The sequence below is a fragment of the Marmota marmota genome, unplaced genomic scaffold, assembly GCF_001458135.2.
Source record: "Marmota marmota marmota unplaced genomic scaffold, marMar, whole genome shotgun sequence".
In the NCBI taxonomy this organism is placed as follows: Eukaryota; Metazoa; Chordata; class Mammalia; order Rodentia; family Sciuridae; genus Marmota; species Marmota marmota.
This window is the reverse complement of record NW_026000174.1, coordinates 38,555,279-38,572,353: the sequence shown is the minus strand read 5'-3', so window position 1 is coordinate 38,572,353 and position 17,075 is coordinate 38,555,279. Positions and strand designations below refer to the sequence as shown.

The window sequence follows — 17,075 nt, the reverse complement described above, 5'->3', positions numbered from 1 at the left end:
AGCAGAGGGTGGCAGACATGAAGCCCATTCATGAGTGCTGCCTGTGTCTTGGTTTTTCTCTTCCCAGTTGTTAGTGGGAGGCAAGGAATAAGAATGGATCCATGCACGGGGTAAGCAATGCTAGTGGTCTGCGGGAGTTTTATTTAGGGTAAGAGAAATTTAGGGAGATAAGATTTTTTTTTTCTTAATTTGGTATACTTGGTTTTGCTGTCATAATTTAGGTATTACAAAACAATGTTGAGGTCACCACGTTGGAGATTTGGCTAATGGAATTCTATAACAAAAGTGAATAAAAACGTTCTTTGAAAATATCTTTTTCCCAAGACAGTCATATGAAGTCATGAAAAATGAGACTCCATAGGCAACAGAGCAGAAGCATGTTTTAAGAAATTTTATCTGAAGCCTCAGTTTTATTTGAAGCAAAAACTCTTAAAAAAAACTGTAGAAGAAATATTTCATTTGCTTTAAAAACTATTTGTAGGAATTGTGGAAGCACTCTTATGTGGGCAAAAGAAATTAGGGTCTAAACATTCAATAAGACAGAAGAATGATTTATTTGGAGAAGAGGGTTATATTGCTACACCATTGAAAAGGCTGACATTGAGTAGAATTACAAACAACAGTGTATTGCTGTGAGGGAGTTACATGTTCAGTGCTAAATTGATATGTGAACCATACAGATTGTGATCTTTTGAATAACCATGACATATCTTATAAATGCAGTCACTGAAATCTTATTAAAATTAGAGACAAGATTCAGTTCCCATTTGCAACGCCCTGCCTTAAGATGCGAAGCCTTGACATCACCACATCCCAATCAGCATAGGCTCCCTCCAGATGGCGGGTTATCTCAGTTCCTGCTTCATAGCTGCGTCGGCCGTGAAGTAAGCGCCAATTATCAAAAGTAATCACATCACCTAAATGAAAGAATTTGTGTTTAAATGATTTACAAAGCAGGCAAATATAACAGGCAAAACCCCACTGCTACTCAGTTCATATCAATAAACACTACATTTATTTCTTTATCCAAAACTGCACATTTGATGTCACACTAATCAACCTCTAGATGCAAACTGCTTTAGGCCTTGACTCTTAAATCACATAGCCTGGTAGGCTCCTGTGGACACCTTAATAATTCTTACTTGGAAGATCTTCTCTGTGTAAATCTTTTTATTGTTTTTACTGCTTGTCACTTATCTCTTAATTGGGAAATTGTTCACCTAGTTGAACAGTTTCAAATCATTATAAAGACAATGATATTCTTATTTGGTCTTTTATATTCCCAGTCTTTTATGGACATTATTTTTAAGATTCATAAGAACTCTAAAAGAGAATTACCCTTTCATACGTGAGAACATCAAAGCTTCAACAAATTGAGGGATTTTCCTAAAGCTGCAATGCCTTCACATGGTAAACCTGGATTCCAACTATTTTCCCCCATGGTGTTTCAGTTCACACGTTGCCACTCTTAAAATCAACATGCTGTGACTGCGTGGCAATGGGTTTATGGTGATTTCTAGTCTTTTTATTATGCCAAAGTTCAATTCTAAAAATAATTTCCACCGTGCATGGTGGTGCACTCAGGTAGTCTCAGCTACTTAGGGGGCTGAGATGGGAGGCTCACTTGAGTTCAGGAGTTTCAGACCCATCTTGGGAAATATGGCAAGACACTGTCATGAGAAAAAATAAGGAAGACAGATAAAGAAAAAAGAAAAGAAATAAAAACAATTACAGTAAAACAAATCTTCCATTTGGCCAAATCAAGAGCAGAGAGAAATTATGCCTTTCATTACAGATAACAAAAGCCTTAAGTTCAAGAGAGTCATTGCATAATATGTTAAGAACAATGTACTATATTGTTGAAAGTTGCCAAGAAAGTAGACTTTGTGTTTCTACTGTAAAAAAAAAAATACCTATGTGAGATAATGCATATATTCATTAGAATGATTTAGCCGTTCCATAATATATACATGCTTCAAAGCAACATGTATATGACAAGTATATACAATTTTGTTTGTCAATTAAAAACAAATAAATAAAAAAAGGCTAAATTGTGGAGGCACTTCACTTAGCAGAGATGGTCCAGAAAAAAAAAAAAAATCAGTGTTTTTTGCGCCTTTATTTCAAGTAGCTAGAGTACTCCAAGTACTATTTTATTTCAGGCAATACTATCTCTGCCTATAAGTTTTAGAAATAAACTTTCCTTAAGTGTTTTATGATCAGCATCATGAGGACATATTTGTCTACCAGGATAGGAAAATAAAGTAGAAGGCTCAGCTTGTATTGATAGGCTATTAGGATAGAAAATAGAAAACACCAGACTTAATATCAGACAGAAGGTTTCATTTGGCCCAGAGTTTCTTTAAAGTAGCAGAGGTGGGAGCCAGGAGGCTGCTGTTTTAAGCAAGTCAGCTGTTCACCAAGATTCTACTGTAAAACTGTTCTGGATATCATTCTCCATGGTTAAAGTTGGAGAATATCCAAATTTTTTACTTTTTTGAAAAAATGTCCCCACTGACCTGGATTCATCTTGAAGATAAACTTGTTTTCTTTGCTGTTCATGAGATCAACAAACTCTTTTAGAGCAGCATAAAAAGGCTGAACTCTCTCAACAGGTACATCAAATATCGTGTCTCTAGTTGCATTGTTGAAGTTGATGCGAACCACTTGGCCTTTGTCATCTAACCTGTTGAAGAGAAAAAATTAACATATAATTCATGAAATATCTATTTACATTTGTAAGGGTCAAGATATTCAATTTACCTGTGGTACAATGTATTCCTTCATCTTTTTCATTCATTCATTATGAATAAGTGTTTTTAGAAATCTCACTGCAAAAATGCTAGGAGGGATTATACTAAAATTAAAATGTTACTGATATATTCAAGTCAACATTTTGTTATGCTTAGTGAAATTTATTTGTTGTTCTTTAAAATAGGCTTTACATATTAAAATCTCATGCAACGAGTTTATAGGTCAGTTACCTTTTGTATTTTATCTAATTGGAAGAAAATTTTATTCTTTAAAAGCTTGACATATATGGTTCTTATTTAATGCCTAGTTTGGAGACGGGGGAAAGTGAAGAATAGAGAAAAGAAGAGACTAGCCTGAGAACATTCTTCCTATCTACCTATCTATACCACATGTCTTAGTCTGGAGACCTTAAGAAGATTGGTACTGTATCTCACTCAATGTTGTATTCCCAGTTCTCAACAGAAAGCCTGGACATAAGAGTTGGTAAATAAACATTTGTTGCGTCTGTATATTTTTCATGCTTTGCGGGAGTACTGAAGTCTCTTTAGTACCTTGGAAGATCCTAATGTTGTGATTTCTCTACTCTTTCTTATAATATGGACTGTGATCATGACAATGCAAGATAATACAACTTTCAATGTAAGAAAAGATAACAAACTTTCTGAAGTTTGGACTATGCTGGTTATAATTAGCAAGACATGGACATCACTTACATACAGAGGCAAAAAGAGGAGATTTTTTTTTTTTCTGTGTGTGTATACAGTTTTTGTTTTTAGCTTATTGGGAAGGTAGACTTTCAGCCAGACCTTCAGTACCAAGCAACTCCCAACTTTTATTTTTCCTTTAGGCAGAAACAGTAGGTATGAATGAAAATAGGAGAGAAAGTGGTCCAGGATGGGGACATGTTGCTTAGTATTACTTCCTAAAGAAGTATCCCCAGGGGACAAACCGAGGGGGTTTGGTAATGGTAGTAATGGTAGCCCATAGCTGAGTGAAGCCCACACCTGGTGGATCAGACCAAACAAATTGTTCCATTTGCTTGGACATAGAGAATTTGTGTTGGGGTCTGGGCTGCACTTAGCTGACTGGTCACACAGAGAGTGAACCATGATCAATGTCAGGATACAGAAGGAAGGATGCAATTGACTGCTAGAGAAGACATTAATCTCAGGATTGAAGAGTTAGAGGAAGTGGGGGGCTGAAACCTTAAAGATCAACCTAAAATGCAAAATTGGATTTTAGTAAGCAGGAAATTCCTTTACAGAACAACAGAATAAAAGGAAGCATCTAATGCAAACTTTTATGCAGAGGAAGGGTAAAATGTCATAAAAGATGAGAATAATTAGCTATATATTTAGCTGTGAACAAAGGAAAAATATTTAAAAATAAACCAGCAACAAGATGACAGTGAACCAATCTAGGCAAATCATCATCAGTGATGCCAACAAGAACCCGAAGAAAGGACCATAGATATCTCCCACATTCCCAGTTGCCGCTATGAATATTTCCCATTAGTCTTGCAGGGAGATGGGATGTTTTATGGGACTTCTTGCTTTTACTGGGGGAGTGTCTCTATGGTATTATCTGTTGCATCACATTTTATGAGAGAATCTGCAGGAAAAAATTATTTCAGACTTTAGAAGCAATTTGACTCTTATAACTGATTATATTCTTTCTTCGCTTTGGTTTCTAGATTGGATCTGAAATAGAAAACTATTATCAGTAAATTGTTGGCATTTATAAAATGAAAATTATAGCAAGCTCAAATATACTTTCCATTTTCACTGATAGGCATTTTGGTAAGTGCTTCCATTTATTAACTCTAAACTTCCTACTTCATCATAAATTATTGATAAGTGGCAGGTATTCTTTTTTTTTTTTTTAGAAAAGAAACTGAATCAGCAAGGGGAAGTCATTGAATAAGTGGTTGCATAGATGGCAAATAAAAGACTTGTATTCACATGAGTAAACTTGCAATCAATAGGATTGATTAATTCCACTATTATTTTTTCCACCAGTTTCTTCATTAATTTATTTTTTATTGTATTGGATTGTTACTGATTATTTTAGCAGCCTTAGAGACTCTTTTGTACTAGGAAGGATATGAAAATTTCAAAAGAATTTAAAAGTTTAACTACAAGAAAATTAAATTAACCCAAACACTCAGGAGACGGAAGCTCTCATTAACTGAAACCCTTGTTTTCTCTCTTGTTGTTAAAAATGTATTTTTAAATGGATTAATGTTAAACACTTTATTATCTCCATGGATATCCCTGAGACCTTGCTAATGGCCAAATTTTAGATTGTATTACAAAATATATCAAAGCCAAGTCATGATTTGGTTGATGGATGTGCAGTTAATCTCATTCAATAACTAAGTTTCTTGCTTCACTTCTCTTACAGAATCTGCAATTATTTTAGGTCTTAACAAAAATTTTTATCTGTCATGGATTTTTTTTTAAAATTTTTTATTGTTGGCTGTTCAAAACATTACATAATTCTTGATATATCATATTTCACACTTTGATTCAAGTGGGTTATGAGCTCCCATTTTTACCCCAAATACAGATTGCAGAATCACATCAGTTACACATCCATTGATTTACATATTGCCATACTAGTGTCTGTTGTGTTCTGCTGCCTTTCCTATCCTCTACTATCCCCCCTCCCCTCCCCTCCCCTCGCCTCTTCTCTCTCTGCCCCCTCTACTGACATTCATTTGTCCCCCTTGTATTATTTTTCCCTTTCCCCTCACTTCCTCTTGTATCTACTTTTGTATAACTCTGAGGGTCTCCTTCCATTTCCATGCAATTTCCCTTCTCTTTCCNATTGTGTATAAATGGGCTGGGGATGTGGCTCAAGCGGTAGCGCGCTCGCCTGTCATGGATTTTTAAAATTTAAATTTATTTCAACTCATACATAAAACATAAAATTAAAAATTACACACTAATAGGGTAACATAAGGTTTTGATACATTTATATACATGAGTAATGTGTATATCAGATTAAAGTTATCTATCTCCTGATGATAAAATGATAAAAGTTCTCATTTTAAAGGGACCGTTTAGATAATTTAAAATGTCACAGTATAACTAAGAAGCTTGAATTATTTCTTCTCTTTCTCCCCTCAATGGCTGAGTTCTCAGAGAACACCTCAGCTTCATTTTGATCTAGAGTATATCCCTGAGGATTGTCTTTCCTTCATACCTCTTATCCAAACTACCAGGAAAATAATCTTTTTCCCTGAAAAATATATCAAAAAATATATCCTTTTCAACATGGCCATTACTGTCACTTGGACCACTCATGTTCAGGGTGCCATCATCTCCACAGGGAGTCCTAGCAGTAGTTTTCTGCCTGGTCTTCCTTCTTCTGTTCTTGCTCTATTTTATACTATGTTCAACACAACAGCCAGAGGATCTATATAACATGTAACTTCACTCAGAATAAGAACCTAGGTGTTTATAGTTATTAACAACACTACGGATCAGCTGACCCCATCTGACCTCCTCTTCTAACACACTTCCCTTCTCTCAGCTCTGGCTGTTTCTTGAACTCTCTAGACTTGTTCTTGAAGATTTCTTAGGACTCTTGCTCTAGCACTTTCTAGAAAACTCCTTCACTTCTTTAAGTCTTTGCTCAAATCTTTCCCTTACTACACTATTGAATGATGAAAATTTTATCCTGGCTAAGTCTTTGGTCCTACAGATTCCCTTAATCTTGATCTACTTTTCCTTTTTTCCCCTCCTTAAGTCTGTAATAGTTTTTTTAATATTCATTATGATTTGCTTATTTATTTCAAAATTTCAAATTCTCCCTTTCCCCACTAGAACTCAAGCTGTGTGAGGGCAGACATCTTTATTTTGTCCACTGGCATATCCCAGGTACTAAGAAGAATGTCTGGCCTCAGTAAATATTTGTTGATGAATAAATGAAGGCTGTGCATATACATAAGATAATGGAACTGTGTGCTACAGATTTGATTATCTACTAAATGAATTTATTTCCGTATGTGGCTATTACTCTTAAAAGAATACAAATTTAATTCTAAAATCAGAAACACTCCCAAATTAACTGAAGTCTATTTGAATACATAATGTCCTAGAGACACAATCTAAGATAATTCTTGAATAATTCTTATAGCCTTAGTGGGTACTTAGAAAAATCATGATCAAATCATTTTAAAAGAACAAAGACACAAATATTCTCTGTAAGGAATATATGATTTTTGTTGACTTAACATCTTTTGAGGGAGATTCTGTTTCATTCTCAGTTCATGCAGTTCAAACAAAGCTGACCCTCTCTATAGATGAGCATGTGGTCCTGGCACGGCCACCTGGAATTCTCCAACTTTGGCCACGGCATTTGCTTCAAGGACAGACATAGACATAAGTTGGACAAGGAGTCATCTACCTTTGTCACAGTTGTGCAGAAAAAAGTACACTCCTTGTGCTGTAATTGTCAGCTCCAAGAGTAATGAACACTTGGAGCTTCTGAGGATCATCTTTAAAAAGGAGTCAATATGGGGTGGGGGAGGGTAGAGAAAAATTCCAGATGACAAATGTAACTCCTGGATCTACCTATTTTGAGTTATGTCCTTTCACTTTTGCTAGTACAATCACACTGACTAAGACTATGTAGAACTAACACTTTTAAAATGAAGTGCACATTAAATCTTACTTTTCCTCTAATATTAATAGATTATTTAAGGTAATTTGATTAAAAAATTCATTCAACTGTGGAAATATTCTTTTTTTCCCTTTTGGCTTAAAAGATAAACAAACAAAAAAAAAAGCTTTGCAGTTAAAGCATTCTACTGTTTAAGCATTAGATTAATGGAGAGTTTGCTGTCAATTGTTTTATTGCAATGAGAAATTCATAAAAAGTACTCACTCTATAATTTTGTGTTTAGATTGTACAGAGAAATCACAGTAATCCACTCCAATGTCTGTAAAGTCCACAAAGGTGGAAGACAAAATCTGGAATGCCCGAGGATTTTTTTCCTTGAGCTTTTGGCACACATTAAACCCATCTACAATTTCTGAATCACCCCCTGTGACTGTTTGTTTTATGCAGTGCAGAAGCTGAACCTGAAAGAAGAAATGGAGAAATAGAGTTTAAAATAATAGCATTTTACTATTTTTGATTTAAATATTCAAAAAGATGCACAAGTCAAAATCAATGAAATTTGTTTTTATATCTGTTCTCTTACATCAGCAGAGAAAGGGGCTGGGGACAAAAAAAGATGGTTATGATCAATACTGTATAATTAGAATCTGTTATAATTGAAGACATGGACATAGGCATGATAATGTTCACTAGTAAGCAAAAGGCACAGGTCATAAGAGCTGTAGAGAGTGAACTCTGGATATTGGAGCAGGCAGGAAAGGCCAGCAGAAGAGGTAGTATTTAAGCTGGGCAAAGGGCAATGGATAAGATTTGGTATGTGCAAACTAGACTGAGAGTGCAAATAGAAACAGAGAGGATGTGCATGCAAAAGTGCACAGTTCACTCAGTAACAGACAGTTTTGCAGTGGCACAAGGTATAAATGGAAAGAGAAGATCAGGTTAAAACATGATTTGGGGTTTCATGGAGAGTCTTAAATGTTAGATAAAAAATTTCTGTTCTTTCTGTTGGGAATTATTGAATATGGAAGCAATATAGAACTGACCTGAAAAAATTAGCCCAGTGGTGTTATAGTAAATGAATTATTTTTGAGGAGGAAACAGGCCAGATAGTAGCTACTTGAGAGTCTAAGGCCATAATTCAGATGTAAGGATAAAAAAGGAAGGAAGTGGGGTGGGACTATGAGGGATGGATAAGCTCCGACACACTGAGAATGAGAAAGCCATGCTATTAAGTGCTAATAAATTTTATTAAGATTTTTGGGAAAATGTTTAATATTATTTCATTTTGAAAAGTAAATCATAGTAAAAATTTAAAGATACTTTTGAGTGGAGCTTTTCATTGGTTTTGTGACTCCTTTTGGTAAGTCAGCATAGATGGGTGATTTTGAGTATTTAAATTTAGACCCTGGTTTTCTGTTGGAAGAAACTAATAGCATTGAATTGCAAATCTTCATTCTTACTGAGTGAAATAAATTAAAAACATTGTCTGATAGAGTGCTTATAGAATGGAAGAGACAAATATGATCAAATACCCAGCCTTGGAGGGATACCAGTATTAGTTAAAAAAAAATAATAGTTTAGTTTGGTTTGTTCCACAGCTGGCCTGGAATAATGATGTCCATCAGAACTTTTGCAACAATGGAATATTCTTATTTGCTGTCTAATGACAGCAATCTCTAACTTCACCTGGCTATTGTGTGCTTGAAATGTAGTGTGACTGAGGAGTTGAATTTTGAATTTTATTTAGTCTTAATTTTAATTAATGTGTGAATAGTCACTTGTGACTAGTGACTACTATTGGATAATGCTGATCTAGAACATAAATACTGCTTCTCTTCCAAACCTAATGTACAAGTTTCCCCAGTTTTTATAATTTTATATATAATTTATTCTAAAATTGAAATTGTATCATGTATATTACTACACATAAGAATCCTTAGAATTTGATAGCCACTGGGATTACAGGAGTGTGCCACCACAGCCAACTTTATGCCATTTTTTTTTTATGCTTGAAAAATACGTGCATAAGCTGATCAAGTGGCTTAAGAAAATCATCTCACAAGGGCCATGAGGGACAATGTAGTATGATGAAAAAGAAAAGGAAATGGAAAAGTCCATCAAACTCTCAATGGCAAAATGATAGCATAATTTTATTTTGGAGAGAATTGGAGGGTTCTTGAGATTCTTTTCAATTTCATCATAAATGAACTCACAGAATATTTCAAATATCAGTTTTTTAAAAGGTTAGCTGATGTTTTTACACAAGGCAAGGCCAACTAACATCTTCTTTCATGTAGTTAAATTTTTAATACAATCTTATGACAGGAAAATGATGATGGAGCCTGACACCCTCACCACGAATTCAAATTTGTAGAAAACCAAATTTTATTTCATGTGAGTCATTCAGAATTAAAAAATATTTTCTTTTAAAGTGTTTCTTTATGGCAGCATGTGACTTTTGGCCCAGAGAAAAATAGTGAGCAAAGTAATATCTGTGTTTCATTAAAGATGTGTCTTCTTATCTCCACCCCATTGGATCCATCAAACTGCATGCTCAAGAGGAAACTAATTATCCAAGTCATTTCATCTGTAATTAAAATGACATTTTAATAAACTTTTATTTGATAAACATTTTACTATAAATAATTTAATTATCTTTTCTAATTGTTATGGAAAAGCTCAAATACAAAAGAAAAAAAATAACCATTCAAAATGGAAGTTTGAACAATAGTATAAGCAGGTATCCATATATTTTTTTTTTTATCAGAATCACAAGTTTGAGCAGACCCTGGGCAACTTAGGCTCTATTTAAAAAATAAAATAAAATAAAAGTTGGGAAAACAGCACTATGATAGCGTATCCTTGGGTTTAATTCCCAGTATTGAAAGAAATTATAGTAAAAATCTATCAAGTCATTTATGTAATTTTAGACCTTTGTTGCACTTTGCTTATTTATAGAGTATCTGTTATGTCTATATTATGTGCAAGATGATGTATGAAGTTTTGAGATAGAGGAAGGTATGATTCAGTCCTTGTCTTTGAAGAGTTTGTAAAGTGTGACAATATATACAAATAATCTATCATATTACATTATATCACATTATACAATTATGATAATTAGAAATTCCAACTCAGGAGCTTTATGATGTGATGATAAACTAGATGGAAATTTAGGTTCAAGTTCAAATTCCCCATGAATCACCCTATAAAAGTTTTTACCCTTGTACTTCATTTCCCCATTTTACATAAAAGTCACAATCATGTTAACCTTAAAGGAATGTTAAGAGTGATCCTATAAAGAAAGACAAGTCAAAATGCTTTGGAAAGCATAACTTTCTATGAAAATGTCAAAAATTCCATTGTACTTCAGGAAAATTTATGATATCATTTAATCACTTTTTCTTAGGCTTTCAATTTTAACCCAGAAACAAAAGGTGAAGTCATAAAATACAGAAGATAATTTAAAAATTTGAAATAGAATCTTTAGTTTTCTTGTCTCATTCTTCAAGTTTTATTCTATCCAACCTCTCTAACTGATCTCTGAAAGGTGAGTTGAGCTGATTAGTTTGGCTTTTAATAACAGGGTTTCAGAAAAATATCTCAGAACCACATTTTGAATAAATCACATTGTTGTGTCTCCTCCCTCAACTCCCACTCAAAAAGGTGACTATAGGAGTCATTTTTCTGTCTTCATTTAGTTCAATGAAATCATGTGGATTTCTTTTTTCCAATCAACAAAATAATTTAAAACATGTGGACAAATTCTATACTCGCTTAGCTAATACTGGCAAGAACAATGGGTAGCAACCAGGGCACAGAGAAAATATGTTCAGTCAAGATGATGAAAAAAAGGGATTAATTTTGGTTTTGGCCCATTTCTCCTTTATTAACTTGAGAATTGTCCAGATTTTCATTTATCTTTGAAGATACAGATTTCTGTGTGGTTATTTCATTTAGTCCAGTTCAGCTTTAAAAATAGGCAAAGAACATACATTTTTTTTTTAAAAAAAAACATATTGTCCTGACCATTTGTGTTTTAATTTAGTAAATGGTGATTTTGTAAAAATGTATTTGGTTTACTAAAATGATAATTTTGTGAAGATGTAGAGGAAGAGTGTCTACTCAGAAATTCCTCTGAGGCCTTTGTGGCTCTGTATGGAGCTCCTCCTTCTTTGAGAGGGAATTTTATTAGTGAGATAGGAGATGGTTTCCAAAAATAGCATGAGTACTCTGTTCCTTATCTTTGAATCCCATTATTATGCATGTTCACAGCTCCTTCCTTGAGTTGACTACTTCCTTATTTCTTGAATCTGGGCAAGACTTGAGGTTTGCTTAGACCAATAACACACAGCAGAAGAAACACTGCACAAATACTAGCCCAGGCCCCAGGAAGCCTTGCATACATTGGCTCTTTCTCTGAACATTGTGTCAGTTGCCATGGGCAGAAGCCTGGGCTAGCTTGTGGAGGATAGTGGACCAAGTGGAGCAGATAAGCCATCCTAGATGAAGTCACCAGCCCTTAGCCAATTCATCAGCTGAGTTAATCTGCAAATAAGAACTTCCCAGCAGAACACAGCCTGAATAGCAAGAATGGGCTAAGTATGTAGGTGCTCTTTTTAGCTATTAAGTTAGGGAGTGGGTTTTCATGTAGCAATAACTGATAAAAATGACAGCCATGTCACACTGTGCGAGAACACCATCTTGTATTCCCAGATTTCATTTTCATTTTTTAACTCTCTTACCGGGGATATATATACAAAAAGACACCAGGATATACTGCTGTCTTAAAAAAAATCTGTCATGGCAAAGCAAAAAGTGCCAATAATTATTTCCAGGAAGAACAAATAAATATATTTTTTAAAAAGATACATGAAAATGTCCTATCCCTCAGCAATTCTGATATTCAGAATTCAGGCACAAAAATGTTGTGTTTGGGTTGTGTTTGAAGAAAAAAAATTACATATGACAAATTAGCTGGTGAAATATGTAATCTTATACACTCAAAATATAGAAGGATTTGGTCCTTGGCCTGCTTTGTGGAAAATATGTTGAAGCTCACCTTACCCCAGGTGGATGGTGCAGGGCTGGATAATCCGTGTGAAAGCTTAGCTTCCCAGTTGTGTAAGCCACATTGTTTGCATCAATTTTGTCTTGCACTTGCCAAGTATGTCTGTAAAATACAAGAAACACATGTTTAAGCAGATTGTCACGAAGCCAGAGCAAATGTATTAGAATGAATTAGATATGGAGGGGGATGATAACTTTTCATTTTATGAAATAATTAACTTAATGACTATGAACCAAAAAGGTAGTGTAACATTCCTATGGCTGAAGTAATATAATTAGCATTTCCTCATTTCTCCCCTCAACAAAACCACATCTTCACACTAGTCTATCCTACAGAATTCATAAAGAAGTAAATGTGGGATTGTAGGTCATCTTTTTTTTTTTTTTTTAATAGCTTGATGCATATAACAAAATGAAGCTTTTTTGGTGGGGGGTTACTGAGGATTGAAATAAGGGGCACTTGACCACTAAGCCACATCCCTAGCCCTATTTTGTGTTTTATTTAGAGACAGGGTCTCACTGAGTTGCTTACCACCTCACCGTTACTGAGGCTGGCTTTGAACTCAAGATCCTCCTGTGTCAACTTCTCAAGCTGCTGAGATTACAGGCATGTGCCACTGCACCCAGTATAAAATGAAACTTTTTAAAGTGAGCAATTCAGTTGGATTTAGTACATTCACAAGTGGCAATCATCACTACTATAATTACTATATATCTGGTTGTTTTGTTTGGCTTTTGGTGGGAGCATGCTTGGGATTGAACCCAGGGCCTCATGCTTGCTACATGAGTGCTGAGCTGTATCCACAGTCCCTATATCTTACAGTTTTAAATCATTTCTATCATTCTTAAATAAAACCACTTTTTCAGTAAGAAGTTTCTTGCTCTTCCTGAGGTCCTTGGCAGCCATTAATCTGCTTTTTCTCTTTATACTTATTTTTAATATTTAATATATATGGAATTATAAAGTTTATATTTGACTTCTTTCACTTGGCATATTTTCCAGATTTCTCAAACTGTAGCATGTATTAGTATATAATTTCTGTTTATGACTTAATACTTTATTGTACAGATAACCACAATTTGTTTATCCATTCACTCACTGATGGACATTTGGGCTACTTCTACTTTCTAGCTATTGTAAATAGTGCTAATGGAACACAGAACATGAATATGCAAATACTTATTTGAGTTTTCAATTTTTTGGATATGTACATAAGAATAGAATTCTGGGATCATATCATAATTCAGTGCTTAACAGTTTGAGGAACTGCCAGATTGTTCTTCATAGCATCCATATCATTTTTATATTCTAACTAGCAATGTGTGTGAGTCTCATTTTATCTACATCTTCACCTATATTTTTATTTTTTTATTAAAAAAAATTGTTGCCCGGCATGGTGACACCCACCTGAAATCCCAGTAACTTGGGAGGCTGAGGCAGGAGGATGGTGAGTTTGACATCAGCCTCAGCCACTTAGTGAGATTCTTAGTCACTTAGTGAAACACTGTCTCAAAATTAAAAATGAATGAATGAATGAATAAATAAATAAACAAATAGGACTGGGATGTAGCTCAGTAGTAAAACACTCCTAGTTCCAACCCCAGTACCAGGGGATAAAACTTATAATCTTTCTAATGGGTGTGAAATTGCATTTCATTATGGTTTTCATTTGCTTTTTCCTGATGAGTAAGCATGTTGAGTATCTTTTCATGAACTTCTTGGCCTTTTGTAGAATTGTTTATTCAAGTCTTTGCATTTATTTTGGTACTGGGGATTGAGTCTTGGGACACTTTGACACTGAGCTACATCCCCAAGCCTTTTCATTTCCTATTTTAAAACAAGATGTCACCAAGTTGCCCAGGCTGGCCTCAAACTTGTGATCCTCCTGTATCAGCTTCCTGAACATCTGGGATTACAGGTGTGTGCAACCATGCCCAGCCCTTTGCTCATTTTTAAATTGAACTTTTTATTTAGTTGTAAGAGTTCTTTATATAGCCTGGCTATTGAACCCTATCAAACATGTGATTTGTGAATATTTTCACCTCTTCTGTGGGTGATTTTTTATTTTTTTACTAATGTCCTTTGATGCCCCGAAGCTTTAAAATGTGATGAAATCCAATTTTTCTATTTTTGTTGTTGCTTATGTTTTTGATGTTGTATCTGTGAATTCATTGCCTATTTGATATCATGGAGATTTTCCTCTAAGATTTTTATGATTTTAAATCTTATATTTTTGTTATGGATTCATTTTGAGTTAATTTTTGTAGACGATGTGAAGCAGAGTCCAGCTGTCTTCTCTTGAGTGTGGATATTCAGCTGTCCCAGCACCAAGCTCCTTCAGACGCCTTGTCCCAGTTACAATCCCTTCTCTCTTCTCCAAGGTAACCACAGCTGTGACTTCTATTGTTGCAATTTCTTTGCACTTTCTTAGAGTTTTATCACCCAAATGTGCATCTCTCAACACAGCTTAAGCTTGCTCAGAAAACAACTGTTGTACATTTTAAATCTCTTAATCTACAACTTTTCCTTCCAAGCTGTTCTTCCAAGTTATTGTTTGAAGATCAAAGGGAATTTGACCTATAGAGTGCCCCTGTCTGGACTTTGCTGGCTGCACACCCAAGGTGATATTTGACAGTTTCTCCTGTCTTCTGTGTTCCTGAAGAATTGGCATTTGGAAGCAGAGGCTTTGACAGACTCTATTCTCTCTCTTTGGTAAAACTGTAGGTGGCATGTGTATGTGTGTGTGTGTGTGTGTTTTCTAAAAGTTGTAATGTCTGCATTCCTTTTTGTGATGTTTGTACACGTTCATGCTCAAATTGTGAAGTAACAAACTGATAATTTATTTTTATTTATCAGGTGGATTACTTTTAAAAATAACCTGCTTTTCTCTAACCTGCTATTTGGTGACACTATATAATGTCTTATATAAAGATGATTAGATAAAAACTCGATGCCATCTCTTTATTTACCATTTGTAATATAATCAATTTGCTTCCTACCATGCCAAATTTAACAATAAGTTCTTTAAAATATAACATTATTGATAAACATGTATTAAAACTAAACTGAGGTAATGTTTCATAAAATTGTGAATGTACTAAATGACACAGAACAGTCACGAATTAAGAAAAAAACCCCTAGTCTTAAAAGTATAAAAACTAGGTAATTATAAAAAGAACCAAGGGTTACTTGCAATTCCGTGGCAAGAAAAGTAAATCATTATTCAAACTTTGCAAGGTGTTTCTCTTTGAAGATTGAAACAATGGGTACTTGGGAAGAAGCTATGTTTCAAAATATAGCTTTAAAAGAGTTACTACATAGATATGCCATTTTATTTCTGTATAATGTCTACTTGTTAACTTATGTTTGAAGTTATCAAATCATTTTTGAATAAATATATTTAACAGATATGCTATTCCTGACATGGATTCTACATTAGTGATAGCACAAGGCAGCTGGGTGCAATCCTGAACACCTGTAATCCCAGTGACTTGGGAAACTGAGGCAAGAGGATCACAAGTTCAAGGTCAGCCTGGGTAACTTGGAAAGACCCTGTCTCAGAATTAAAAATAAAGAAGGATGGGGATGTAACCCAGTATGAGAACACTCCTGGGTTTAATCCCCAGTACTACAAAAGAAAAAAAAAGAGAGAGAGAGACAACTTAAGGAAGAAAAAAGACAAATATATAATTACAACATTTTAGAGATAAGCACTATAATGAAAGTAAGCCAAGGTAAAGAGAAGATGTGGGTATGGGGGGGTGCAGAGATGATGCTTTGGTAACTACACGGTAAATAGTTGACATTTTGTTTTTAAATGCAGAAACCCAAATATATTAAGAGAAGGAGAAATGTGAAATCCTGGGAGCTGTATGTTAGGCAGAGGAACCCTAAGTGAAAAGGAGCTGAGTTTGGAATGTGCCTGGCATGTCTGTGGGAGAACAGGGAGAGGGTGGCTGCAGCAGAGCTGCCAGGGAATCCGGAGGGGGAAATTCATCAGATGCACAGGGGAAGCCAGATCCTGAAGGGCTGGTGGACTAAGCTAAGGATTTGTGATGGAAGACTCCGAGTTTCTCCACTGTGAAAATTATACTGAGTAGTTGTTTTACAGAATTGCTTTGTTGTTGAGCCGGGAGTAGTTGGTACTGGGAAAAAGATGCCAAAAAAGAGAGATGATGGTGACCAAGACTAGAGTAGAAGCCATCATAGGAAAGAATGGCCAGGTTTGAATTTTGAAGTTAGAATTAATAGGGTTCTTTTACGAATTGGATGTAGGATGAGAGGGAAAGGGAGTCCAGAATGATGCCCAGGTTTTCAGCTTGAGGAACCAGATAGAGAGTGGTCCCATTTACTGAGATTCACTCTGTAAAAACACACAATCAGGTTGGAGAAATCCATTTCTATTCTTATTCTTTTTGCAGAGTTACAGAAGACAGAAATCAAGAACATCCTATCATAGGCAGTTTGATTCACTAATTTAAATGACTTTTTTTGGTGCTTTAAAAAATTCTTTATTCACCAGAGATATGAGAAATTGTGCTCTATATGTGGAATAAGAATTGTAATGCATTCCACTGTCATATATATATATATATATATATATATATATATATATATATATACA

At 34.8% G+C, this 17,075-nt stretch overlaps 1 protein-coding gene across 5 annotated transcripts in view; it reads right to left on the bottom strand.

Moving 5' to 3' along the window:
- Positions 1–535: 535 nt before the first annotated feature.
- Positions 536–17,075, bottom strand: part of Bbox1 (gamma-butyrobetaine hydroxylase 1) — a 63,320-nt gene continuing 46,780 nt past the window's right edge. For 3 of the 5 annotated variants that reach the window (XM_048788514.1, XM_048788515.1, XM_015477724.2), the window contains 4 exons: positions 12,448–12,553; positions 7,648–7,844; positions 2,520–2,686; positions 536–917 (listed from right to left, as the gene is read on the bottom strand). In XM_048788514.1, the coding sequence (XP_048644471.1) occupies positions 757–917; positions 2,520–2,686; positions 7,648–7,844; positions 12,448–12,553 (631 nt within the window). In that variant the 3' untranslated portion in view covers positions 536–756. Of the gene's footprint in view, positions 918–1,624; positions 1,671–2,519; positions 2,687–7,647; positions 7,845–12,442; positions 12,554–17,075 lie in introns of all 5 variants that reach the window. The other 2 variants (XM_048788516.1, XM_048788517.1) reach the window with 2 other exon arrangements.